General features: G+C 40.0%; 1 protein-coding gene and 1 long non-coding RNA gene across 3 annotated transcripts in view; one reads left to right on the forward strand and one right to left on the reverse strand.

Annotated features, from left to right (window-relative positions):
- Positions 1 to 248: 248 nt before the first annotated feature.
- Positions 249 to 26,142, reverse strand: part of CNDP1 (carnosine dipeptidase 1) — a 37,956-nt gene continuing 12,062 nt past the window's right edge. For both annotated transcript variants that reach the window (XM_081324658.1, XM_081324659.1), the window contains exons 3-12: positions 25,494 to 25,637; positions 23,117 to 23,279; positions 14,143 to 14,231; positions 12,019 to 12,219; positions 7,583 to 7,667; positions 6,397 to 6,557; positions 3,016 to 3,180; positions 1,867 to 2,008; positions 843 to 990; positions 249 to 412 (exon numbers count right to left, since the gene is read on the reverse strand). In XM_081324658.1, the coding sequence (XP_081180784.1) occupies positions 328 to 412; positions 843 to 990; positions 1,867 to 2,008; positions 3,016 to 3,180; positions 6,397 to 6,557; positions 7,583 to 7,667; positions 12,019 to 12,219; positions 14,143 to 14,231; positions 23,117 to 23,279; positions 25,494 to 25,637 (1,383 nt within the window). In that variant the 3' untranslated portion in view covers positions 249 to 327. The remainder of the gene's footprint in view (positions 413 to 842; positions 991 to 1,866; positions 2,009 to 3,015; positions 3,181 to 6,396; positions 6,558 to 7,582; positions 7,668 to 12,018; positions 12,220 to 14,142; positions 14,232 to 23,116; positions 23,280 to 25,493; positions 25,638 to 26,142) is intronic.
- On the forward strand, positions 11,472 to 22,905 carry LOC308666120. The gene is made up of 4 exons (XR_014026031.1): positions 11,472 to 11,565; positions 13,950 to 14,005; positions 16,518 to 16,870; positions 21,673 to 22,905. It is a non-coding gene; the product is annotated as an uncharacterized lncRNA (long non-coding RNA).

Genomic DNA, 26,142 nt, shown 5'->3' on the forward strand with positions numbered 1-26,142 from the left:
ATGGATACTTACAGATTACACAAATAAAATACAAGGCACCATATAGAGCTTGCAGGATGCCCATTCCTGGGTTTATACGAACTCATCCAGCACCTCATTCAACAAATAGTATAATGTGTGAATCCAGCCTTTCTCTTACTGAAATACATACATTTAAGGGGCAAAAAGCAACTGAGGAAGAAATACTTAGCTACGTATCATAAGAATTTGTAAGTCTGAAAATATATTTCTGGAAGAGTTCATACAGCATCACCATGTGCTTTTGGAACTGCAACCCTACATAAGACATAAATGAAAATAATAAGGCTGTAGTTTTATGGATCATCATCACTGTTTCCAATTGGAAGCCTGAAGTTTTGAAATCTCCAGTAAAAAGGAGGCAAACATCTTCGTTCCATTGATATAGTTAAATCTGATCAGGAAAGGAAGGAAAGAAAAACAATTGTCAAGCAATCTAAAAGTTATAGGTGCTTGGTTGCTTGAAGTTCTAAACAGCTGGGCTGTATGCTGAGCTTGATATACGAACCCAGATATTTTGCTTAATAAATAATAGCTTTTGGCTTAATATTATGTCTCAAAGACATTAGAATCATTCGTCCAACAAATCATAGTTAAAAAAACAAATATTAGTTTAACACAAAATATGAACCAAGTTTATGTAACCAGAGACCTCTGTAAACTCTATGAAATGAGACAGGTACTAATGCACGCAAAAATGGAAGAGAAATAATGATCCCCTTCGATAATCATCCACACCACTGATCGAAATATAAAATGAGGAAATGGAGATTATGGCTTATATTATCCTATGCTAGCATATGAAATTAATTTAAATTTTGAACCTGCTTATTTTCTCTTTCTGGGAATGTTCCCCATCATCCATTGCACCAATTGGAAGCATCATCACACTCTTCTTTGTTATATTCTGGAACACCCTGGCAACTGGAATTGTTGATCCATCCCGGATCATATCTGGATCCTGGTGAAAAACTAAAATATAGGGAAGGAGAAAATATACACATGGTGTAACTTTTTTTGTGGTGGCAAAACTTAAAAATAAACCAAGGTATAATTACTGGTAAAGTATGTGTTGGTAGACATCCGAAGATGCTTAAGTACGAGTCATTGCATAGAAACTAATTGAGGAATTCCAATTTCCTGCTGTGCTTAAGTTTGAAAAGACATGAAAAAAAACTTGATTACTTTTTATCCCCTGTCCTGCCTGACCATCATCGTAATTTCTTTTGAAATCCCTTCAAAAGGGATACAATATACAGATACAATATACAGATGATACAATATACAGATGTGATATTTGAAAAGTCCTTATAGAAAAGTATTGTGTAACTGAACCATAGCTTCTTTCTGTATCTGAAAATATTCTATTTCCAGTTCTCTAAAACTTTAAATGCACAAGTATAATATAAATAGGGACGCGGTGGCTCAGTGGGTTAGGACGCTGAGCTTGTCGATCAGAAGGTCGGCAGTTTGGCGGGTTGAATCCCGAGTGCCGCGTAACAGTTACTCGTCCCAGCTTCTGCCAACCTAGCAGTTTGAAAGCACGTAAAAATGCAAGTAGAAAAATAGGGACCACTACAGTGGGAAGGTAACAGCGTTCCGTGCGCCTTTGGCATCTAGTCATGCCAGCCACATGACCACAGAGACATCCTTGGACAAGCGCTGGCTCTTCAGCTTTGAAACGGAGATGAGCACCAGCCCCTAGAGTTGGAAACGACTAGCACGCATGTGCAGGGGAACCTTTACCTTTACCTTATAATATAAATGATGAGCCTTTGCTGCTGGTCCTTATAAAGACAGTGAAAAGCCACATGCCAAACAAACTGCAATTTCTGAAACAGTACAAACCTTTCCTGATTGCCCTTTTAGCAGCTGTATACTGAGGATCATTGATATTGGCAATCCAGGGCACTGCACCCATTACCATAGATACCGTCAGTTTATTTGGACTACTTCGATTAGAGAATACATCTTCTAAATGTTTTTTCACCTAAAACAGAAATAACTTATTTTCAGTTCTAAAAAAAATATGATCTTTAAAAATGTTACTTATATTGTATGTTGCTCAAAACAGAAAACCTCTAACTGAGTGAATTAGCTAGATTAGCAGATCGGTGGGAGGAGGAGAAGGGATATCAACCAAATCAAGATGATAGTCACAACTATCCAATTTATGGACATAAAAAGAGATGGACCTTGATTATCACCACTATGCACAGATGGCCACAGTAGCCCTCTATGCCTCATCTTCAATTTCCTTCTGAGTTCTCTGCTGTTCTTTAATTTCCTTCAAGTTAGAGCCTCTTCTCAGTCTTCAGTCTGTGCCAGTGTCATGATTCTTTGCATCCAGAATCTGGGCTGCAAGCAGTTTAGTTCCCTCCACTGACCACAACTGAACAATCTTGAGAGAGAGAGCTGTGATTTTGGCAAGAGATGTGTCCCTTGGTGATCAAACAATATTGGGATGTGAAATTTGCAGTTACACCAAATCTCTTCACATCCTTCTTGTTATCCATAGACTGGGCCCTAACAAGCTATTAAAAACTGGCAAGCCAATACAAAAAGCCTTTCTTGAAAGAAAACAGATCCAGCTGGTGGATTGGTTGGTTTCTCCCCTAATTCTGGCTCAACAAAGCATAATAACCCAGCTATGCTTGGTAGGCAAGGAGCCAAAAACAACCAGGCACGCAGCTGAATTTCACCTATTTGATCTAGGAAGTCAGCTTTTCATCAGTCTTCTTGGCCTATTATCACCAAACTGTTTAGAGCTTATACTATAACATGAGAATGGAATAATTGATAGGATGACAGAGCCCTGATATCAAGATCTTTGCACACAATTCAGTGTTTTGCTTAGCTGCTCAGTTTTCATATCTCATTATGAAAAAGAAGCTTAGTACCAAAACTGTCAGACTAAGCCACTCAGAATTTTGCTGAAGATCAAAAAGTAATCATCTAAGATATGTTGAAAGTCATGAGGTTTCAAGAAAATACTACCTGATGTTCCACTTTAGACAGATCCATATGAGGGACTTGCCGGATTGAAAACTTTCCTATGACTTTTGATGGTATAACCGTTTTGATACCTGGTTCATAAAAAGCTCCCTCTATCCCATGAATAGAGAGAGAAGGCAGGCGCCACATATGTGAGAGTATTTCCTCCTTAAAAAGAGAATGAACAAAGCCAAATAGAAAACTTTAGTCAGAGTGTATTCAGTAAAGCTAGTGAGCAATGATATCGCTTTCAAGATACTTTTAAATATTACTCCAATTCCACTACTTTTACAGTGACTGCTCACACATGACTAAAATCAAGGTTAACAGCCAATCATAGATAGTTGACAATATCAAGCACAGGTTAACCACCTAACATAGACTAGACTAGGAAAGCAAAATTACTGACGTTAATGCTATGTTTATTATAAAGTTATAGGAATAGAATACTGCATGTCTGAATGTGCTTCCCTTGTCCCTCCTTTGATCTTTGGAGAATAGGAATGGTAAGTCCCCAGGGGAAAAATAAGATAAAAACAGAACCAACAACAGCACTGGAATGAAGAGCCATCAAGTAGACAGATAGTTTATAGCTCCTCTCCAGGCAAGGAAAGTTGCTGCTCACAAGATGACTGCAAGACAGTGGTGTCCAGCAAATTTAGAGTTCTGGGAGACAACGGAATGGCTATCTTGCTCAAGCCAGAGTCAACACCTTTAAAAGGAGACTGGGATGAGCAGAGGGGCAAGCTAGGTATCTGCAAAGGGGCATAATGTCATGCAAAGATAGCTATGAATGGATGAACAGTACTTCCACTTATCATTGGAGCAAGGCCATCCAATGTAAATCTTAGGTTTGAAGGATTTTTTTTATGACCATAGTGGGGTTATAGTTGAGATTCTGCTTCCTCACACCAAAATTATGTGTCTAGGTCATTTAAATGTTAATTTTACAACCTGAAAATGGGTCTATGATAGTTATTAAAGTTGCTGTTTCTAAACAATTACCTGTTAGGTTGATTTAACAAGAGAAATAAAAATGACGTTTTCCCTTATTTCCACCCAGATCTTTGGAAAGCAGATAAATATAAATAATTGTATTGAGAACAAATCTTGTTTTTATTGCTTCTTTATAACATGATGGGTTGAAACTTTTACTATCTTTTGTTGTGCAAACTGATTTACAAAATTACAGAAAGCACTAAATGTGCAGATCTCTATTTATTTCCTATTTATACTGAAAAATATAAAATCATTCTTGGAAATAAGAAATCAGACAGATATTGGATAAAACTAGAGAACTAGAATTTAGATACTAGACCTGGTCTTCCTTGTCTACCCAAACAACTAGGAGAATGTAAACTAGTAAATACCATCTATGATAATGAAGAAACAGATCTATTGTGATTGAATTATCTAAACTATTAATAATAATTCATTGCCACATTTTTATCAAGGTATTAAATACTCAGTTCAAAAACAAAATGAACAATTACTCAAAAAGCTTCAACAGGGAAAAACAGGCAAACACCAGCATTATGTCGATAAAGCACATTAAAACAAAGGGGCACAGCCACAAAGTTGAGCTTCATTTTCTATTAGTACTTACTTACTTTTTAGCATATATTTTAAATGATTTTTCTTCAGACTTTTCTTATTTATTTATTTATTTATTTATTTATTTATTTAGTTAATTAGTTAGTTAGTTAGTTAGTTAGTTAGTTTTCTATACTGCCCTATTCCCGAAGGACTCAGGGCGGTTTACAGGGCAATATTTAAAAGACAATATAAATTAAGATACAAATAGAATTAAAAAGAATTAAATTAATAATAGCCCAACAATAAAACAATGTTAAAACTTAAAACTAAAAACCCCCTCAGTCCAGGCCAGATAGATCGAAAAGCCAGGTTTTCAGGTCCCGGCGAAACGAGAGCAGGTCTGGGGCAGTCCGGAGTTCCACAGGTAAATCATTCCAAAGGGCAGGCGCACCCACAGAGAATGCCCTCCCTCTGGGGATCACCTGCCGGCATTCCCTGACCGGCGGCACCCTAAGGAAGCCCTCCCTATGGGAGTGCACAGGACGATGGGAAGTTGATGCCGGCAGTAGGTGTTCCCTTAGATAGTCCGGACCCAAGCCATTTAGGGCTTTATAGGTCATCACCAGCACCTTGAATCTCACCCGGAGGGCAACTGGAAGCCAATGCAGCTCGCGGAGAAGAGGTGTTACACGGAAGTATCAGGAGACTCCCATCACAACTCGCGCAGCCGCATTCTGCACCAGCTGAAGCCTCCGAGTGGTCCTCAAGGGCAGCCCCATGTAGAGAGCATTGCAGTAGTCTAACCGGGAGGTCACAAGCGCATGAGTGACTGTGTGTAGGGCATCTTGGTCCAAATAGGGGCGCAACTGGTGCACCAGGCGAACCTGGGCAAAAGCCCCCCTTGTCATGGCTCCTATATGATCTTCCAAACTGAGCCGTGAATCCAGAACACCCAAGTTGCGAGCCCTATCAACAGGGGGCAACACCTCACCATAGTTAACGATGGACAAAACTGGTTCTCCCAAGATGCCGGTATGCAAAGCCACTCAGTCTTGGCAGGATTGAGTCGAAGCCTGTTTCTCCCCATCCAACCCCGGACCGCCTCCAGGCAACAGGACATCATGTCGAGGGCATCACTGGGTTGGTTCGGGCTGGAAAGAAAAAGCTGGGTATCATCAGCATACTGATGATACCCCACCCCGAAACCACGAATGAGCTCACCTAGCGGCTTCATATAGATGTTGAACAAGAGGGGAGAGAGAACCGACCCCTGAGGAACTCCACAAATGAGAGGCCTAGGGGCAGACCTCTGCCCTCCAGTCAACACCGACTGCGAGCGGCCCAGGAGGTAGGAGGAGAACCACTGTAAAACAGTGCCCCCCACTCCCAACCCCCTGAGACGCCGCAGTAGGATACCATGGTCAATGGTATCAAAAGCCGCTGAGAGATCTAACAGGACTAGGACAGAGGAACAACCCCTGTCCCGAGCCCGCCAGAGATCATTCACCAGCGCGACCAATGCCGTCTCCGTGCTGTACCCGGGCCTGAAGCCCAATTGGTACGGGTCTAGATAATCAGTTTCCTCCAGGAACAAAGGAAGCTGATGCGCTTAAAGGAAGGCAACATTATTGGATCTTTCTATTACTTTTATTTATTCTCCTATGCCTGCCTTCGTTTTCTTTCTTGCCCAGTGTTTCCAAGGGGATAATTCCTAATAAAACTAATCAAAAGATGTGCATCTATACTCTTTCTCTGCTTTTGTGAAAAAAAGAAGGCAGAATCTACCATAGGTCTTGGCCTGCAAATGATGAGTTTTGTAACCATTTCTCAGCATTGAAAGTACTGTACCTTGGTATCATAAAGGAATTTCTTCACTCCAAGATTTGATTTATGTTCTTCCACATCAAATTCTATCAACTCATACTGCTTTTTCTCCTCTTCTGAAAATGGAGCCACATCATCATATATTCCAGGGATCAGAATATATCCAAATGAATTTACGAGACTGTCTATGGAACCAAAATAAATTGTAATCATTATTTTATCGTATGTATTTACCGTTCATTGAAACCTAACTGAGATATTGCCTGACTTTAATATGATACGGGAGAGAAGAAACCAATAATTTAGAGTTGTGTCCAACTCTTCACAGTCCTATGGACCACAGCATACCAAACCTCCCTGTCCTCCACTGTCTCCCAGAGTTGCCCAAATTCACGTTTGTTGCATTAATGACACCATCTAACCAAGGAATATAGGTGCAAATGGAAAATAAAGGCCATTTTGAAATAGGAAGTAATATATTCTGGTAGGTTTACTTCTGCCTTACAAATTGATTTAAACAAAACCAATTTACATTTTATGTAATTTAAGCCTTTGTATTGATTAATCTTTATACAAATTATACCAGCCAATATAACATCAGTTAGCCTCATGTCATGTTCTGATTAACATTCCACTTCAATGTTTTAGCCTTGCGGTTAAGATCTTAAATATCACAGTAATATTTGGCATTAGTGGGAAGCCTTTTACGACTTCTGCATTTTTCCATACAGCATCGGTCATCTTTAGGTTTATAGTACCCCGTGACAGTGTTGAGGGTATTGGTCACAACTCAGCTTCCCTATCTTCTGGAGCAGGGGACTCCAAACTTGGCAACTTAATAATAATAATAAAGTTGGAAGGGACCTTGGAGGTCATCTAGTCCAACCCCCTGCTCAAGCAGGAAACTTTAAGACTTGTGGACTTCAACGCCCAGAATTCCCCAGCCAGCATGAAGCTGGCTAAGGGATTCTGGGTGTTGAAGTCCACAAGTCTTAAAGTTGCCAAGTTCTGGAAGATTGCAGGAGGCTACTCAGCAATGCTATGAAATCATCAGAAGAACACATTTAAGCATTTTCAACCCCTTTTCTGGCTTGTATGGTACTAAAGGTGTTATGAAATGGGAGACACTCCCCCCCACACACACACATTCCCATCAATAAAAACCTTGGCTAACAATTCCATATAGACAATGTATACTTTTCTTTTTTACCAAGTAGAGCTAGCAAATCAGACATGGGCTCATGGATGATGCCACCCGCACTTCCTGAATGAAGATCTTTTTCACCACCTTCTACCTAAATTAAATAAAGACAGCATGTTAGCTATCACATAGATAAGGTCGACATTTATATAAATTTTGAATTTATAGTATTGGTGTTTTATGTGGGCTTGCACCAAGATTAATTATTAAAAATGATTTGGTTTTTGTCTATTAGTTAGCATAAATTCCTCCAACATTCAAATTTTCTGTTGCCTTTGCTGTATCAGAATTGTTGTTTAAAATGGTTATTTCTATAAATAAGGAATATACAAATAACAAACATGTATATATCTATGTTTATTGGACTAATCAATAAGTACAATAAACATGGCTTCCGGTTTGCAATTGTAGCACTGGCAGACGTGGGGCGATCGCTCCCTCCACCGTCTGGTTTTCTCCTGCCGGGGGACCCTGAAGAGGGTTGGAAGTTGCCCTGTAGGGGCGACAAGCATGAAGAGGACCCCCGAGTGATTGCGGAAGGGCGGTAGCCCTCCCGTTTGATCCGGGGCAGCTCTTCAAACTGACAGGGAAAAGATCAGCCATTCATGGCCCATCATCAAGCTGCTAACAGCCGAGGCCAAACTTACTAACAAGCACTTTGAAAACAATGGAGAAATTCGGTGAGATTTTACCTTCTCTGTACCCTAAGTATTTTTCCTGTTAAAAGCTTCTTGAAAATTTATCCCCTTCTGAGGAGAGAGGGAAGGGAACTCCTTTCCCCCCACCCTCTAAAATGGCAGTGTCTGCTTACTCAGGAGAAACAAAGCTTTGAAAAGATCAACTTAACACAATTGTATGTTTATTTTCTGTTTGGAATTTGGGGACGCAAAAAGGTCCTATTCTTACTGGAACCTGATATTCTACTTTATTTGCAAAAACAACTTAAATCAGATAAGAGCCTAGCCAGGGATCTGAAAAAGACTCTAAATGCCATCAGGGACATCTTGTGGGGAAACGTGGAACAGCAGTTTTATGGAAACTTGCTCACAGCCCAGATCTGACCTTGGTATTATCTATGAGAGACTTAACTTTGAGAGAGCAGCTGGGCAGTGAAACTGGCTTCTGGGAACAGTGGAGGTGAACATTTACTGACTCTTGTTTAATAAATAGCCTTCACTAGAAAGACCATCTCTAACTATGTCAGAAATGGAGGAGGATCAGCAAAAGACCTTGGATATGTTAAAATGTTTACTTGAAAGCATTCTGGCAAATACTGAGAAACTCAAAGCTAATCTGAAAGACAAAGGTGCCATCTTACCCCCAGAAAGCAAAACCCTGATTGCAGCTAGAAAACTACTAATTCAAAAAACAACAGGAGTGGAACAAGTGGATACCAAGACAGAGGGCTCTTCAGAGCAACAAGCACACTTTATTGAAAATCCAGACAATGAAACAATAACTCCAAAACTGGAAATGACCTCCTATGTAAACCAGAAGAAATTTGAGAAAGAAAAAGACCAGATTGAATTGAAGATAACTATACCAGAACAAACACGGGGATCTGGGATATCAGGGCGACAGCCTAATGATTATAAATGGGCCAGATCTTTCAGAAAATTGGCAATGAAATGGTCTCCTTTAATTCAAATAATATATACAAAAATGAAGGGAGATCTATCTGATGATTTAAAAGCATTGGTATGGAAGCCTGGTTGGCAAAAGAAGAAAGCTAGAATTAGGTTGAAAAACTGGGGCCTTTTCATTTATTAGAGAGAACCCTAAACTGTCAGCTAGAGGGCAAAAGGGAGATTTTGAGACAAAAGGAAATTTGATTACTAGATTTAAAATAGTCAGAAAATAGTAAAAAAAATAAGGGATTAATCTGTGTAATATTGAAGATTTAGATTTACAAGGGAAAAGTAAACTATTATAAAATAGGTTTGAATTATTGACTAGCCCAGAGAATATAGATGATGGATTTGAACTAATAAAGGACACTCTTTTATCAAGGTGGTGATGTATTAGGGTGGGAAGTAGAAAATGTTTATGGAATAGAATAAGAATATAGTTAAGTAACTAATACATGTATGTTAGATATTATAATTTTTATGAAGTGAGATAATTTGGGTTACCTGAAAGTTAAATACTATGGATATTAAAGATCAAACTGGAAATATATAACCTGAGATACTTACTAAAGATTGTATTACTGAACTACTGTTTAACTCAATTACCACATAAAGGCCTAGTTCTTCACATCTGTTCAGGTCATTCAGCAATTTTTTTAACTTTAACTGGGGTTTTTATTTTTCTCTCAGGGAATGATGTAATCTTTTTTAATTGTTTTTAACTTTTGTATTGATTTTCTTTTAAATATCCTGTAAACCGCCCTGAGTCCTTCGGGAAAGGGCGGTATATAAATCTAAATAATAAATAATAATAAATTGCCTTCTAAATACTTATATGTAAAACTGGAAAATCAATAAAATATCTTTTAAAAAACCACAATAAACACTATTCTGAAGTATATTCCTAGAGATTAAGACACTAACAAGAAGATCATCCACCTGGTGAAAGGTGATAACAATAGCTTATATACAGTCCTCTCTAAGCACTTTACAGAGTCAGTATATTGTCCCCAACAATCTGGGTCCTCATTTTACTGACTTTGGAAGGATGGAAGGCTGAGTCAACCTTGAGCCGGTGAGAATCGAACTGCCAAACTGAAGGCATCCCGCAGTCAGCAGAAGTAGCTTGCAGTACTGCATTCTAACCACTGTGCCATCACAGCTCCTGACTCAAGGAGACCATCCATCCAGAAATGTTTGGAATTGGAAATCCTGCTTAAGGATCCTCAGCAAAACATATTTCAGACTAGAATAGATTTCAGTTTTTCACAGAACTAATGGAAAAACATCCTGGATGGGAGAGTCCTTATATCTAGTTTATGTGAGAACAGAAAGTGAGAAAATAGCCCTGGTTTATACATTGGATGCTAGCTGCAATTCCTGTTAAAAGCTACTATTGTAATGAGCCAAGAATACAGGAAGCTGTCAATCCAAGAATTCCATTTGCCCACCATTACTTTGTAGCCAGTGTATAGATAAAACGTGTATAGATAAAAATATATATATAAAGCATTGATTCTGATTGAAGGAAGCTCAGTTTGAAATTTCTGTCAGGTATTATAAAGCAATCTTGAGCTATTCACTATTCTTTTACACTTAATCTATTTCAAAAGACCCTGAAAATAAAATGAGGTAGCTCAATAAGCTTCTGATCTCTTTGCACAGAGTGTAGGAAAAAAGCATGATAAATAATCACAAGAAATAAACATGATAAATAATCACATAAATAATCACATATATTTCCTTAACAGTAAGGGAAATACAAATGTATGATTATGATTAGGGCTGATGATTAAATCTGTGGGAATAGTCTTACATTAGTTAAGAAGAAGAACAGAAAAGGTGCAGAGAATGAAGATGTCCTGTGTAGAAGCAGTGAGAAAAAGATCTATTAGTAAATCTCAGGTTTTGCAGTAAGTCAACATAGATTTCTGGTTCTCAATTACCTAACAATGACTACAGCTAAAAAGCAATAAACCTTACTCCTAAACTGAGTTGCAGAAAAAGAATAAAGAAAACTAGGAGTGAACATTTCTTTGAAATACTGTTAAACTTGATCTTGGCATAGTTTATAAATAACTGATCTTAGCAGATTCTTAAAGATTTTGGGTTTTAGTGTTCTTCTGCTCAGGTGAACTATCCTTTTTCATCTAATCTGATTGGTGGATTTTAGAATTGTAGTTCATCTGTTACTTATTAGTTTCTTTTATATCCTTCTCCATAGAGTTGAAGGATGTCATCCCTAATTGTCATGAACTGTGGTGGTGCAGTGGTTAGAATGCAGTATGGCAAGCTAACTCTGCTCACTGCCAAGAGTTCAATCCTGGTCAGCTCAAGGTTAACTCAGCCTTCCATCCTTCCGAGGTAGGTAAAATACAGATTGTTGGGGGGCAATATGCTGATATTGTAAACAGCTTAAAGAGTGGTGAAAAGTACTGCAGAGCGGTATATAAGTTTAAGTGCTATTGCTATTGTATCCTCAGTTACAACTCTGAATTTGGTTGAGAGTTTCTGAGAGCTTTTCCAGGTTGCCCCTAAAATTTTCTGGGTTTAATTCAATTTTCTAAACACAATACAGATTATATCCATTCTTGTTCTATAGTAACCTTCCATAATCTGTTGCTCTCCATACATATCACAAAATTCCCATCAAAATGTGAAATTATATTTATTGTAATCCAATTTATCTATTGGGCATCAAATTGGGAAAAGTTATATAGAGACAGTAAAATTTGCATCTTATCAGCTTCAAAGAAGCTCCCCCAGAACACAATCAGAGAATTTTAGTCACAAATAATTCTGGTTTTGTCTTTTTACCTCCACTGAGAAGCAGGCATTTCCCCTAGCTCCATATGTAAGAGCTGGTTTTGTTCTGGAAAGCCAAGTATTATCTGAAATCACAATATAGTCAACACTGGAAAAAAATCTTTCATTTTCTTTTCCAACCAATTTCTCCAGTCCAATGGATCCTGCTTCTTCCATGCCTTCAATAAGAAATTTGATGTTTACTGGTAAATCCTGGTTAAAAATAAATAAATTTCCTTTTAAACAACCATTTTTTAAAAAAAGAACTCTCCATTTAATGTCAGACAGAATTATAATGTATAAGCTGATGTTTAGTTCATTGCAACGTGGCTTGGATTAGCCTCAACAAAGAGCTTAGTGATTCGCCTCAATAAAGATCTTTGTGGCATTGAGATAAAGCATTTTTTGTTCTGTGGTGTAAAAAACAAACATGACTTGTCTCAACAAATCAGGTGCCTTTGAACTAATTTGAAATCAACCTTTCTCGAATGTACACATACATACACACACACACACACACACACACACACAGACATTTTAAGATCAAAAAACATTTGGGATCAAATTGATTTCATTATTCAAAGTGTACATGCAAATCAGATCTTGGCTGATTCACACAGCCCTAGAAACTAGGTTCTTAAAGGCTGCAGATTTCCTACCCATTTTAATTGGAGAGATCAAAGCTTGAATGGAGTGTAATTGACTAGTCTCTCTGAGAAATCACAAAGAAAGGGAAACCAGAAGGCTGGAATATGCATGATCACATGCTGTATCAATTGCATATGTCTCTAGGACTTGTTGACTGAACGAGACCACTACATCTGTTTTAAATGGAATCTGATCCTCTTGAGTTTGCCAATATACTGAAAGAATGACTCCCAACTCACACTCTCCTATTTTTGATTAACTGTATAAGAAACTGACCATCTCATTCCGAGTTATTCTTTGGTGTTTCTTTTCCTATTTGATACAACATTGGATGGCCAGACTACATTATGATTTTTCTCCTTATGTACTGTTCCTCTTTGAGAAGTATGTTCTCCAGAATCTAAGATGTGATTTTTTTAAAAAAAAAAATCCACTTCTATCCAATATGTAGTTGAACTATGAAATTCACTGCCACCAGATGTGTTGATGGTCACCAGTTTAGAAGTAACACACACTTTTCATTATACCCCATGCTAGGCGAGTTGCATTAGCTACACTTGACTTCTGAGTGCAATTTCAGCTGGTCATCTAAAAAGCCCTTCATGGCATAGGGCCTGGTTATTGTAAGGACTGCCTATCTCAATTGTCTTTGCCCATCCAGTGTATTTGAACAAGCTGGCCTGGCCTGATGGGAGGGGGTTGGGGTTTTATTACTTTTAAATGCGTTTTAATCTATTTAAGAGTTCTGGGCACTTGTTTAATCTTTTTTAATTTTTGTATTCTGTCTTTTTAACATGTATTGCCCTGTTCACCGCCCTGAGTCCTTCAGGAGAAGGGCGGTATACAAATAAAATTAATAATAATAATAATAATATTCAGGCAGACCAGATGTGCTGCAGGTTCTCTCAAATGCTGTCCTATTATGGGACGAAGGAAGCATGTCTTCTTCTGTTGCAGCCCTAGTTTCCGCTCCCCAAATGTTCCTTAAGACTTGGCTCTGCCTGAGGTTAGCTTGTAAGAAAACCTCATATCCTATATTTTTAATTATTATAGCTGTTTTTGTCTGGGCTATTATGCTTATGTTTTTTAAGTTGGATGTTGTCAGCCATGCAGAATCTTTTGGAGTGGAGTGGCTATCACAAATCTCAATAACGCTAATAGCAACTAGACACAATGATAGACTATGGACTACCAATGGCTAACTATAAAACCACTTCAGAATCCAAGGATAAGTCCATGAAATACCATTTACTTGGGAAGTGCCACACAAGAGAACAACTGAATTTATTTCGCAGATGATATTGCATGAGGCCTTTGGCTGGCTCCTATGTGATGAAGAATGCCAGACCAGGTAAGCCTTTAATTTCTTAGGTGAGTATTGAATCTCTCTTCCTTGATATTTCCCTAATTTAAACTACCTTTTCCAATTGCTCTTTTTTAATATTATTTAAAACATGTCTTTTTCTACAAGACCACATTTTTACTTACTATCTTTAGTGCTTTGAATGTGTTCACAGCATTTATCCAGGCTAAGACAGGTCCTTTGTTATCAGTTGCTCCACGCCCATACAGATTTCCTTAGGATAAAGGAAACTGATATTAAAATTTGAAAATTCTGATTATGCTCAAATCAGAAAATTGCTCTCGCTCTCTCTCCTCCCCCCTTCCCATTCTGGGAATAGAGATGGTGTTAATGGACGGCACCATACACTGCAGTACGCTCTTTCACTTTTTTCTTCTCTCCATCATGTGCAATGATACTACATGCAACAAGGGTGCAGAACCTACAGACTCATGACTGTTTGTGTATTCAGTGTCTTTGGTCCCAAAGCCATAGCAAAAGTTGTTCCTGCTTTTTGGCTTGGTGGTTTACGAGGACGGTGGCTCAGTGGGTTAGGACGCTGAGCTTGTCGATCAGAAGATCGGCAGTTTGGCGGGTCGAATCTCACGTGCCGCATAGCAGAGTGAGCGCGTTACTCATCCCAACTTCTGCCAACCTAGCAGTTCGAAAGCACGTAAAAATGCAAGTAGAAAAATAGGGACCACTACGGTGGGAAGGTAACAGCGTTCCGTGCGCCTTTGGTGTCTAGTCATGCCAGCCACATGACCACGAGACGTCCTCGGACAAGCGCTGGCTCTTCGGCTTTGAAACGGAGATGAGCACCGGAAATGACTAGCACGCATGTGCTGGGGAACCTTTACCTTTACCTAAGATTTTACTAAATGCATGAGAGAAATATATTTAAACTGTACATTTTGAACACGTACATGGAATTCATGGTAAATGGGAAACTGTCATTTTTTTCATGTGGTAGAAAAAGAAAAGTATTTAAAATAATAGAAATGGATTTAAACTGGCCATTTTAAAGACACAGATTACATGCATATATATTACATTTCAATTTATAGAAGAGTAATTGTAATATGTAATATGACAGAACAAGGAAAAAAATTAAAGGCACAATTATATTTCTACATTTAATGCATTAGAGTACAATTCAGGTTCTTTTTGTGTAGCTTTCATGCATTTTTTAACAGAATAGTTCCCAGCATACCACTCAGAGACATGCATATCCTTTAGGCCAAAACAAACTGCTCATGCTTGATATAATCCATTAAGATATTTTCATCCAATAAGTATTAGGGCTCCTTTTGTGTTCAGTCTCAGTTGAGATTGCCATAGTTCTTCTAGACCAGGGGTAGGCAACCTTGGCTCTTTTATGACTCGTGGACTTCAACTCCCAGAATTCCTGAGCCAGCTGAAATCCACGAGTCATAAAAGAGCCAAGGTTGCCTACCTGTTTCTAGAATCTTAAAAAAAGTTCAACTATGAGAACAACTGCTTTAATCCGAATCTTGTTTGCTTTCATTTATATCCAGTAAAACATCTAGACAGTTCTAAATTCAGTCACTATAAAATATTATTTCTTATTACAAAAGGTTCCTTTTTTATTTTCATCATGGGCATAGTGGAAGGTAGGAAAAATAAAAAGAATATTTCATACCTGTATGAAGCTTAGCCTCAGTAATTCTCTTTACAATTTTCCTCCCAAATCTTTTGGGTGTGTTAGGATATAAGCCTGGTCCGTATGCATGTTCTATGTGACATCAGATCCACATACAAAAGGGGCACAGCAGCAGCATAGCATAGCAACCCTCACATCATCATCCTGATAAAAGCAGCAAGCTGTCTCAGCTGCTGACACCCCATCTACATATCTCCACACCCCATCCCAGCTATAAAGCACAAAGACAATCCAGAATATGCAATAACTACAGTATCTCCCCCAAACTGTAGAAAGCTATTTTCTCCCCCAGCATAAACTGAATATCACATATCGTATCCAGTCCTTGTCAAAAGTGTAAATTCAATGGCATGGACTCTTCAGCAACTCAAGGATAGTATGTATATATAAAGGTAAAGGTTCCCCCGCACATGCGTGCTGGTCATTTCCGACTCTAGGGGCCGGTGCTCATCTATGTTTCAAAGCTGAAGAGCCAGCGCTTGTCTGAGGACGTCTCCGTGGTCATGTGGCCGGCATGACTAGACGCCAAAGGCGCACAGAACGCTGTTACCTTCCCACCGTAGTGGTCCCTATTTTTCTACTTGCATTTTTACGTGCTTTCGAACTGCTAGGTTGGCAGAAGCTGGGACGAGTAACAGGCGCTCACTCTGTTATGCGGCACTCGGGATTCGACCCGCCAAACTGCCGATCTTCTGATCAACAAGCTCAGCATCCTAACCCACTGAGCCACCACGTCCCTCATGTATATATAGAGTGAGTGAATTATTTACTCAGTATCCTCTATTGATAACTCTGCCTTGTTAATCTGAATTCATTTTCTTCTTCCTTTTTCCCCAGGCACACATATATCAAGCACATTCTCTTGAACCTTGTTTCAGGCAGGAGGGAGTTAGCTAAGTGCTGGGCCTTGCCTATTCCTAAAATATATTTCCTATAAACAGAGCTCCTTTCAGTCGAAGTTACAAGATCTCATTGGATATAGGCTGCATTTCTCCATGAGAGAGATCTTTGAGGATATACATACAACAGACACCCAGATTTGAAGGAACAGGACAGAAAGATCTAGTGTGCAAACCTCAGAAGAGAGTCTAGGGCCAGAAGTAAGCAGCTGGAGAAGCTCAACCAGATGTTTGTCAAGCAAGCCTTCATGCAAGATAAAGCTTATATTCTTGTCTTTATTTCAGATTCAGGTATGACTGGCAGACATATTTGCCTCTGTAAATAATTTAATAATCTGTTGCCAAACAGATTGCAAATAATGAGCCCCTGAAGAAGACTGTAAATAAAAGATTGCAATTGGAAAGGTCATGTTCAGGTAGTCCTCAGGTTATGATTATTTATTCAGTGACTGTTCAAAGTATGACAGTGATGAAGGAAGAAGGACTTACAATGGGTCCACAAAATTCTGGCCATCCCTGTAGTCACATAATTGCAATCTGGGCAATTTCCGATGTACCCTGCTAGCTTTTTATGTAAGTAAAATCAGTGGGGAAGCTGACAGAAAATTGGAACATAAGGTCCTCACTTAACAACCTGCACAGTCCTCATTTAATTGTAACAACTGGGACTGATGGAATTTCCACTGCTAAGAGACATGACATCATGCTTTATGACCACGTTACTTAGGGTTCCCAATTGCAATAGCTATTGCAACCGAATGACTACCTGTAGGTATAAATAATGAAAAAAATGGACACTACTGTAACAGTTGAAATTTTGTACAGAAATGTGAATATATTAAGCAAAGGAGATTACCTCTGAGTAAAGAGGGTGGGCAATTACCTAAAAGGCTCTGCATACTTAGATCTCAGACTTCTGGCCAATAGCAACACCAAATTGATATAATATATATTAATTATGATAGGCTATATTGATGCCTATTGAAGAGAAAAGATGAAGATTATTAAGTTTACAAGCAGACACATCCTCCTTTATAAGTGTGGAATGATCAGTTGGGCAAGCAAACAAGAATATTTTGCCCAATCTTCCACCAAGGTAAATAGATATCTGCAGCACAAGCACGCCAGGAGGTTATGTGGCTACATAAACTGTTAATGATTTAAGGATAGGTGAGTCAAAACCTACTGAGTTCTTTGAGAACAATCAAGGAAGCATTCAATTCTTCTATAAAAAGAAAACTACAAAGTATAGAATCAGAGATGTCCCACAGGACTCATTTCATGAGACTGAAATACTGTCCACACACAAAAAAATAATACTGCCAGATATACCTTCTAAGCCACAGGTCGGCAACCTGCGGCTCCGGAGCCGCATGCGGCTCTTTGAGCCGTCTCTTGCGGCTCCCAGCCGCCCGGTGCGCGCGCACCTCTTCCAACGGGCAGTGGTGCGCGCGCACCTCTCCAAATGGAGAGTGGCACCGCCCGTTTGGAGAGGTGCACGCGCACCTCCCCGAATGGGCGGAGGTGCGCGCGCACCTCCCCAAACCTTTGGAGAGGTGCGCGCGTACCTCCGCGCGAATGGGCAGCGGTGCCGCTCTTTCAGGAAGCCCGCCGCGGCCCGTCTGTGAAGCTGCCGAAAGCAGCAGCTTAGCAGACGGGCCGCGGCAGCTTCCGCAAAGAGCGGCGCCCCTGCCCATTCCGAGAGGTGCGCGCGCACCTCTCCGAACGACCGGAGGTGCGCGCGTACCTCCGCGCGAATGGGCAGCGGTGCCGCTCTTTCAGGAAGCCCGCCGCGGCCCGTCTGTGAAGCTGCCGAAAGCGGCAGCTTAGCAGACGGGCCGCGGCAGCTTCCACAAAGAGCGGCACCCCTGCCCATTCCGAGAGGTGCGCGCGCACCTCTCCGAACGACCGGAGGTGCGCGCGCACCTCCCCAAACCTTTGGGGAGGTGCGCGCGTACCTCCGCGCGAACGGGCAGCGGTGCCGCTCTTTCAGGAAGCTGCCACTTTCGGCAGCTTCCTGAAAGAGCGGCGCCGCTGCCCCTTCGCACGGAGGTACGCACGCACCTCCCCAAAGGTTTGGGGAGGTGCGCGCGCACCTCCGGTCGTTCGGAGAGGTGCGCGCGCACCTCTCGGAATGGGCAGGGGCGCCGCTCTTTGCGGAAGCTGCCGCGGCCCGTCTGCTAAGCTGCCGCTTTCGGCAGCTTCACAGACGGGCCGCGGCGGGCTTCCTGAAAGAGCGGCACCGCTGCCCATTCGCGCGGAGGTACGCACGCACCTCCCCAAAGGTTTGGGGAGGTGCGCGCGCACCTCCGGTCGTTCGGAGAGGTGCGCGCGCACCTCTCGGAATGGGCAGGGGCGCCGCTCTTTGAGGAAGCTGCCACGGCCCGTCTGCAAAGCTGCCGAAAGCGGCAGCTTTGCAGACGGGCCGTCGCCATCGGGCAACCGGGAACCGGTTCCATCTCATTTTTAAAAAAATGGCAGCCGCGTGCGTCCGCGCATGCGCAAAAAACCTTTTTGCGCATGCGCGTGCATGGACACACGCACGCGGCTCCCTCTTTTTTTAATTTGTGATGGAACCGGTTCCCAGTGGCTCTTTTTCTTTTTTAGGTTGCCGACCCCTGTTCTAAGCCTTTATCCCAGGGCTTTTTTTTCTCATAGAACGCTCAGAACGGCATTCCGGCACCTTTATTTTGCAAAAAAAAACAAAAAACAAGCTCCGCCTGAAAGCCTATTGCAGGGATAGGCAATCTTGGCCCTTTATTATGACTCATGGACTTCAACTCCCAGAAATCCTGAGCCAGCCACGCTGAGGGGAAAGAGAGAGGTTTCCAAGCTGAGCCATGCTGGCTCAGGAATTCTGGGAGTTGAAGTCCTTGAGTCATAAAAGAGCCAAATAAAAGAGCCAAGGTTGCCTACCCAGCCATAGAGGAGGAGATTAAAATTATTTACAGGGTTACTTCTTTAGGAACTAAACTTTTAGAATCTAAAACAGCTAATTCAAAAAAGTCAACAGGAAAGAACATCACATTTTTCGTCTGCTTCTGTCTTTTGGAAGGTAAAATTACTGTATTTATCGGCGTATAACACGCACCGGCGTATAACACGCACCGCCGATCACATCCATTCGCGCTGCTGTGTGGTATTTACTATGGGTCATTAACATTATATCGGCGTATAACACGCACACATCATTTGCCCCCTATTTTCAGGAAGAAAAAGTGAGTGTTATACACCGATAAATACGGTAGATAACAAAACAATCTATTTCCTATGTTAACATGTCTGCAATGAAATCAATTAAAGGTAACAGGAAAGAAATGAGAAACATTTTTCTCAATGTAATATGTTAGCTGATCCTAGAAAAAAAATAGTATCTTTTGTACATACTCTATTACAACTAAACCACTTTAAATTAAACATTTCTTAAGAATGAAATATTCTTAATTTGGACTTTACTTTTACTGTTTGGACTGTTGTGTGTTTTGAAAAATAGATTATTTAGAATCTAGTTATGTTGCACTTCAGTCTTTAAATAATTAACCTAGTATATACATAACAATATATGATGTTTTCCATGGTGAGCTTAACATCAGTAACAACATTTATTAAAAAGGCTAAAATAATTTCTGGTGGTATTATCTGTACATTAAAATTTTGTTTAGTCACAATCTTTCACGTTTCACATTCTGGACAAGCAACCTAGCAAAAGAAGTTACATATGTGCATAAGCGTAGTCAGTAGCATATGCCTTTTTAATAATATCAAACATGCAAAAAACAAAAATAAGTCCAAAATATCTGTATTACATCCAGAAATGCCAACTTTGCAACCAATATTTCTCATCCATAACTATGGCAGCCTAAGGATACCTGCATACATGCAAGTGCTTCTCTGGGATCAGTAACGCAGCAGGGATTGCTTTTTCCTTCCAGTAACAGATTGCTGGGAAATACCAAACATGGCCTTAAGAATTCCAATGTTTGTTACAAATTTTTCTGGATGTGGTTGGAAAGAGGCCTAGAAATGCCAGCACAAATACATCACACTTGTTGAACATGCACACACAACTAATTACAATCTTCAATTATATGAGATATATCTAAAATGAGATGTCTCAACTGCAACTTGCAAACTTCTGTTTTGCGGCAAAACAATCCAGGACAAGCTGATCAGCTGAGCTTAGGGAGGACTCATTAATTTCATACAATTTCTGGGAAGGAAAGAAACAGAAGGACAGTTTAACATCTTCCAGTTGATGTTATGTTATGTAACATCTTCTGGGAGTTGAAGTCCATGAGTCATAAAAGAGCCAAGGTTGCCTACGCCTGGCCTATTGGCTTGCTGCTGAGCGTGCCAAAAGACCTGGCTGACAAACGTTGCACAGGCAAGTTGTCTGCAGCGAAGGCAGGAACTTTGCACCCTCCCTGCTACCCAACTACACCATCTTAACTAGGTAAGTAAGAGAGGACAAGGAGTGGGAAGTGGGTTCTGCTGAGTCCATGTGCACTCCTTCCTTGTGCTCACCCATGTCAGCCAGGCTGGTGGCCTACCCGGTGCTGGACCTGCACCACCGTCGCCTCGCCCTGCGCACCTAAGTGGCTGCCCTGCATCGCCTGGCCCGCACTGCCTCCGCTGCCCATCCCACGCAGTCCCGCCATATAGAGCGGGCCCCGCTGCTCCCACAGCACCAGCTGCACCGGCTCCTGCCCCGGGGGGCAGCACACCGCCAACACCCCTCGTACCCGTGACCCGAGCAGCGCCACCCCCCACCTCCTGCACCCGCCAAGATGAGAGTTCCAGGACCTTTTCTTTTTTATAGAAAAAAAGCCCTGCTTTATCCTGAAGTCGACACAAAACGCTTTGAAAGGGAATGGGAGTTGTGGATTGGTGCATAAGCCAATAAGAAGGGATCTAGTGTTATGAATCCAAAAGTACTGATTTTTTCAGTATTTCATGACCTCTTGACTAGAAAGAGGCAGTTGAGTACAGATAGGAAGCTAAAGATTTACTCAGTGTCCCCTCCTTGATTAGCCATTCTAACTATCCTTGACTAATGATTGCTAATCTGAAATCTCTCCTGCCTTTCTTCCCAGGCACCCAGTCATGGAACACATGCTTTTGGATTCTCCTCCTGGTTGGATGTACTAGCTAGATGCTAAGTCTTGCCTCATCGTCATCATTCTAGCCATTGTCTATCCACTGCAGGATGAAGGCCTCTTCATCCTAGATCAACACAGTCTGATCTAGCCTGGCGATTCTTAGCACCGTCTGCCTTCAGGCAGGTCTTCCCGCTGCCTTGGGTAGTTGCCCTAGGGCCTTCAGGGAATGAGGGCCATTTTTGAAGTTGTATTGACATGTTGAAGGAATAGACCATAATCTGCCATGCTGGTTCAATACGGGTTGGCAGATGTGATTGATGTTAGTCTGGAATATGCATTATGATCTGTTTGCCTTGGGTGATGCTTCTGGACAATTTTATTTACCCACACAAGCGCCTTTGCCTCATCAGGACTTTGATTATAGAAGGGGCTCTGATCATAGAAGAGGAAGTCTTGCCTATTCCCCACTAAGTATTTCCTATAAATAAATCTACAGCAGACATGTCAAACTCGCAATGTCACATGACGTCGCGCAATGTATCAGGTACTGTTTTTCCATTGCCAGCAATGGGGTGGGCATAGCTTCCGTGTGATGCGTCCGGCCCGTGGGCCGGCAGTTTGACACCTCTGATCTACAGTATGTTAAGTTTGTAATATTTGGTTCACTAATCATTGTTCAGGTCAGATTCCTCTCTTAGGAAAATTTCATATTTATAGAAAAAATGGTACAGCCTCCAACAATCCTAATATATCGGGAAGTCATTAGATTCCTCTTTTAAACAGAATTTTCTTCTTCCTCCATTTAACAAATTTAAATATATTTCCCTGAAAAGAATGACAATGAATGGTTACAGTAGGTCTTGTTTAGCTATAGACACTCCAGTGACTTGGTTCTTTATTCAATGTCTTTCTATGGCTGTATTTGTTTCTATATGTTGATAAGTGATCAATATTATTGTAGGTAATTATTTTCAGAAAGCAAAACAGTATGTGTGACATTGTATAGTTTTTATATGTTAGTTGCCAATATGTCCTGCTCCCCTGCTCAACGAGCTTTCCAAAGGTTTATAATATTTGAAGCATGTATCTTGACATTTTTGGAGTAAATTGTGAAAGTGATTATTATTTTATAAAGTTAAAGCTAATTTAAAAATCTCAGTTTCTATCTAACTATGGGATGACAACTCTTCTATTGCTCCTTTCTGTTGAGACTGAGATTGTATAGAAAATATACTTTGAAAATGGCAATATTGATTTTGCAATTAAAAAGTCTAAATTCTTTTCTGTTAATTTAAATAAGATTGATATTGATATGGCCATATCTTTCTACATATATAGTACCTATCATCCTTGCCATTTTTATCATATAAAACTATAAAAAATGTCAACTTTTTAATAGCCCTTTTTTTCTTGTACCAAGTGGACAATAGACACATACCATCAATTTCTGTTAAACTGAAAGGATGGGTTTTCCATCCATCTTGACTTTTAGCTGGCATCACATCCACATGTCCATAAAAACACACAGTTGGCTTCTGTGGATCATCTCCAAATTTTGCCAGAATGACTGGAGGTAACGGAATATTCTGACCATCAGACAGCTGTAGAAATATATTAAAACACAGTTAATGATAATTCAGTGAGTTTCTTAGGAAAGTAATAAACAACAATTTCCTTCCTGGTGACATATACTTGAAAGAATGTTATTTTGTTAGATGTTGATTTAGTTCCAGCTGACGATTTTTTATATATTTACCAAGGATCAATTATCTATCTATCTATCTATCTATCTATCTATCTATCTATCTATCTATCTATCTATCTATCTATCTATCTATCACCTATTTCATAAATTTAGTTTTTGTGAAATAAAAATCACCAAACCTCTGCAACAAATATCTCAGTTCACCATGTCAATTTTAGACAATGTTCTTATGAAGTCTGTGTATTGCAAATCCCCTAAGTCAAGGGTCTTCAAACTTGGCCTGTTTATGACTTGTGGACTTCAACTCCCAGAATTCCTCAGCCAGGCACACTGGCTGAGGAATTCTGGGAGTTGAAGTCTACAAGTCATAGAAGGGCCAGGTTTGAAGACCCCTGCCCTACGTCTTGCTCACCTGGGCCCTTACATGGCCCATCTCCTTGTCTTGAGAGCATCCCTGTGTTCAGTAACCATGCAAATCTCCTGTTATCACAATGGCACCTCCATATGATTATTGCCTGCTACTGTTTTGAAGTTGTGGGGATTTTACTGATTTAGGCTACTGTATTGTACTATCAATACTGTTTGATAATAGTTCTGAGTTTCAAAGGACCTTTGCCCACATTATCTGGACATTGAACCTGGAACCTTTTATTTTTTTTCTCTCTTTTCTTTATGGAGGAATCTACACATATACCTTACACTGGATTCTAATTAGGTCCTAAATACCTACTATCTGATCTTGAAGATAGGCAAAGACAAAACACATTCTTCTAAAATTTTCCTGTTTTTTCCCCCCGAAGTGACAAATAATATATTAAGGTATATTACGGTATACCATAAGGTCATTAAGGTATTAACAAATGCTGGATAATTAAAATAATAACTCGGGGGGGGAGCCACTTAATTCAACCCAATCCACTTAATTATTTTCCCTTATCAAAATCACATTTACTTAAAACCAACAAGGTCAACAAACCTTCAAACAATTAAACAACAGAGGTAAAATAAGATTATTTTCATCAATTATACGATACAATCTGATACATGAATCTGAACACATGAATCTGTTCTCCATGAAGAAATATTTTAATCTATGTACCACTAAAACTCTTGTGCCTATTTGATTGTTTATAACTTAGTAAAATAGATTTTTAGGGCAATAGTTTTTTAATCAATCACACATGGGCTAACTTACAGAAGGCATCCAAAATCCAAGACCCATGATTCCCATGGGAATAAAATCTGGCAAAGTTGTGTCCACTTCAGTGCTACTGCACTGCTGTGTTCACATGATTGTCACTTCCAATGCTTCCTGCCAGATTCCTACAAGGACAGTCAATTAGGAAGCGGCAGGAAGTTGGAAATCACTCTCACTGTTTCCCCCCCATCCCATGGTCATTCTGTTTCTCAGCTTAAGTAAGGAAATATCTCTGAAACAATGACCCAATGGTCTCAAGTTGTCTAGTAGAACACTAAATCTAAACTACTAACATGGCTTGTAACTGGAGTAGAGCAAGGGTGTCAAAGTCGCAACGTCACATGTGGTGTTGCGACCTATCACAACTTTTTTTCCATTGCCAGCAATGGGATGGGTGCGGTTTTGCTATGATGCATCCAGCCCGCAGGCCGGCAGTTTGACCCCTGGAGTAGAGGAAGAAGGGGAAATATTCAAAAATTATATTTACTCTTTTATTAGAGAGAATTTGGAAGGAAAGCAACAAATAACTTCCAAGAAACTATTACCTTTTTGGTGCCCTTTAATTAATTAGAAACCTAGCCTCTTAGCCTAACAATTAAACCATCCAAAATTGTAATCAGGTAAAATATACATGTAAAATGTAAAAAAATGTAAGACTAATAACCATAATAATAACCATGGATGTGGACTCAAATAACTTTGCCTTACATCATCCCGCATCTTTCTCTTTACGGCTCCCTAATCTGGGGTACCGTCTTTCTCCTACCAACCAGATTTTTTTGCTGCTATCTTGCAATTTGTTTAGATTTTTTTGTAAACCAGATCTGATAACTCCACATTGTTCCCATTGCATGAACAGACATTCCTTGTATTTGTGCGCATTACTCTTTTGATGGAAGCAAGGACCAGTACCTGTTGAATGCCCATATCATTGAGTGTCACGGTAGCTCCTAAGTCTTCAAGACTGGCTGCAGCTATTTTGACCATTTCTATGACTTTTGCTCTTAGACGTGGCTGTTGAGAATCGCTCTCTACAGCCACCCATTCCTTAAGTTTCTGAAAGGAAAGCCAGAGATAAAACTCGTATTGTCATAAAAGTGTTATACTGTTATCTATATGTTCATTATGCAAATCAGATCAAGAGACAATATCTGAACTATGTTTAAAATGTGGATTATGGTTCCATTTTATTTATATACAGATTCTTGCAGAACCTGCTTCTTCCTACAGCCGTGTCACATTTGCCTAGCTATATACCTTCTGAATAATTCTAGTTCTCCTAGTGAATCAAACATATTATCCAATTATTGTCTAAAATGAGAATTTCTGCGCACACACACACACACACATATATATATAATTTGTGCATTATCTATGAAATATCTAAGAAATGTGGTAAGCTTAATGCAATTTTGTCAAATGCTTTGTGTATTTTCTTACACACTGCTTAATTAGAACATACTGTGCACTCTAGCACATCATGTTTTGTGCTTTTTAAATATCTAGAATGTAACTAATATAAAAGCCTTGTTTTGTTGTCTTATCTGAATCTGTTTATAGG

The sequence above is a fragment of the Vipera berus genome (genome assembly GCF_964194415.1).
Source record: "Vipera berus genome assembly, chromosome: 3".
Classification (NCBI taxonomy): domain Eukaryota; kingdom Metazoa; phylum Chordata; class Lepidosauria; order Squamata; family Viperidae; genus Vipera; species Vipera berus.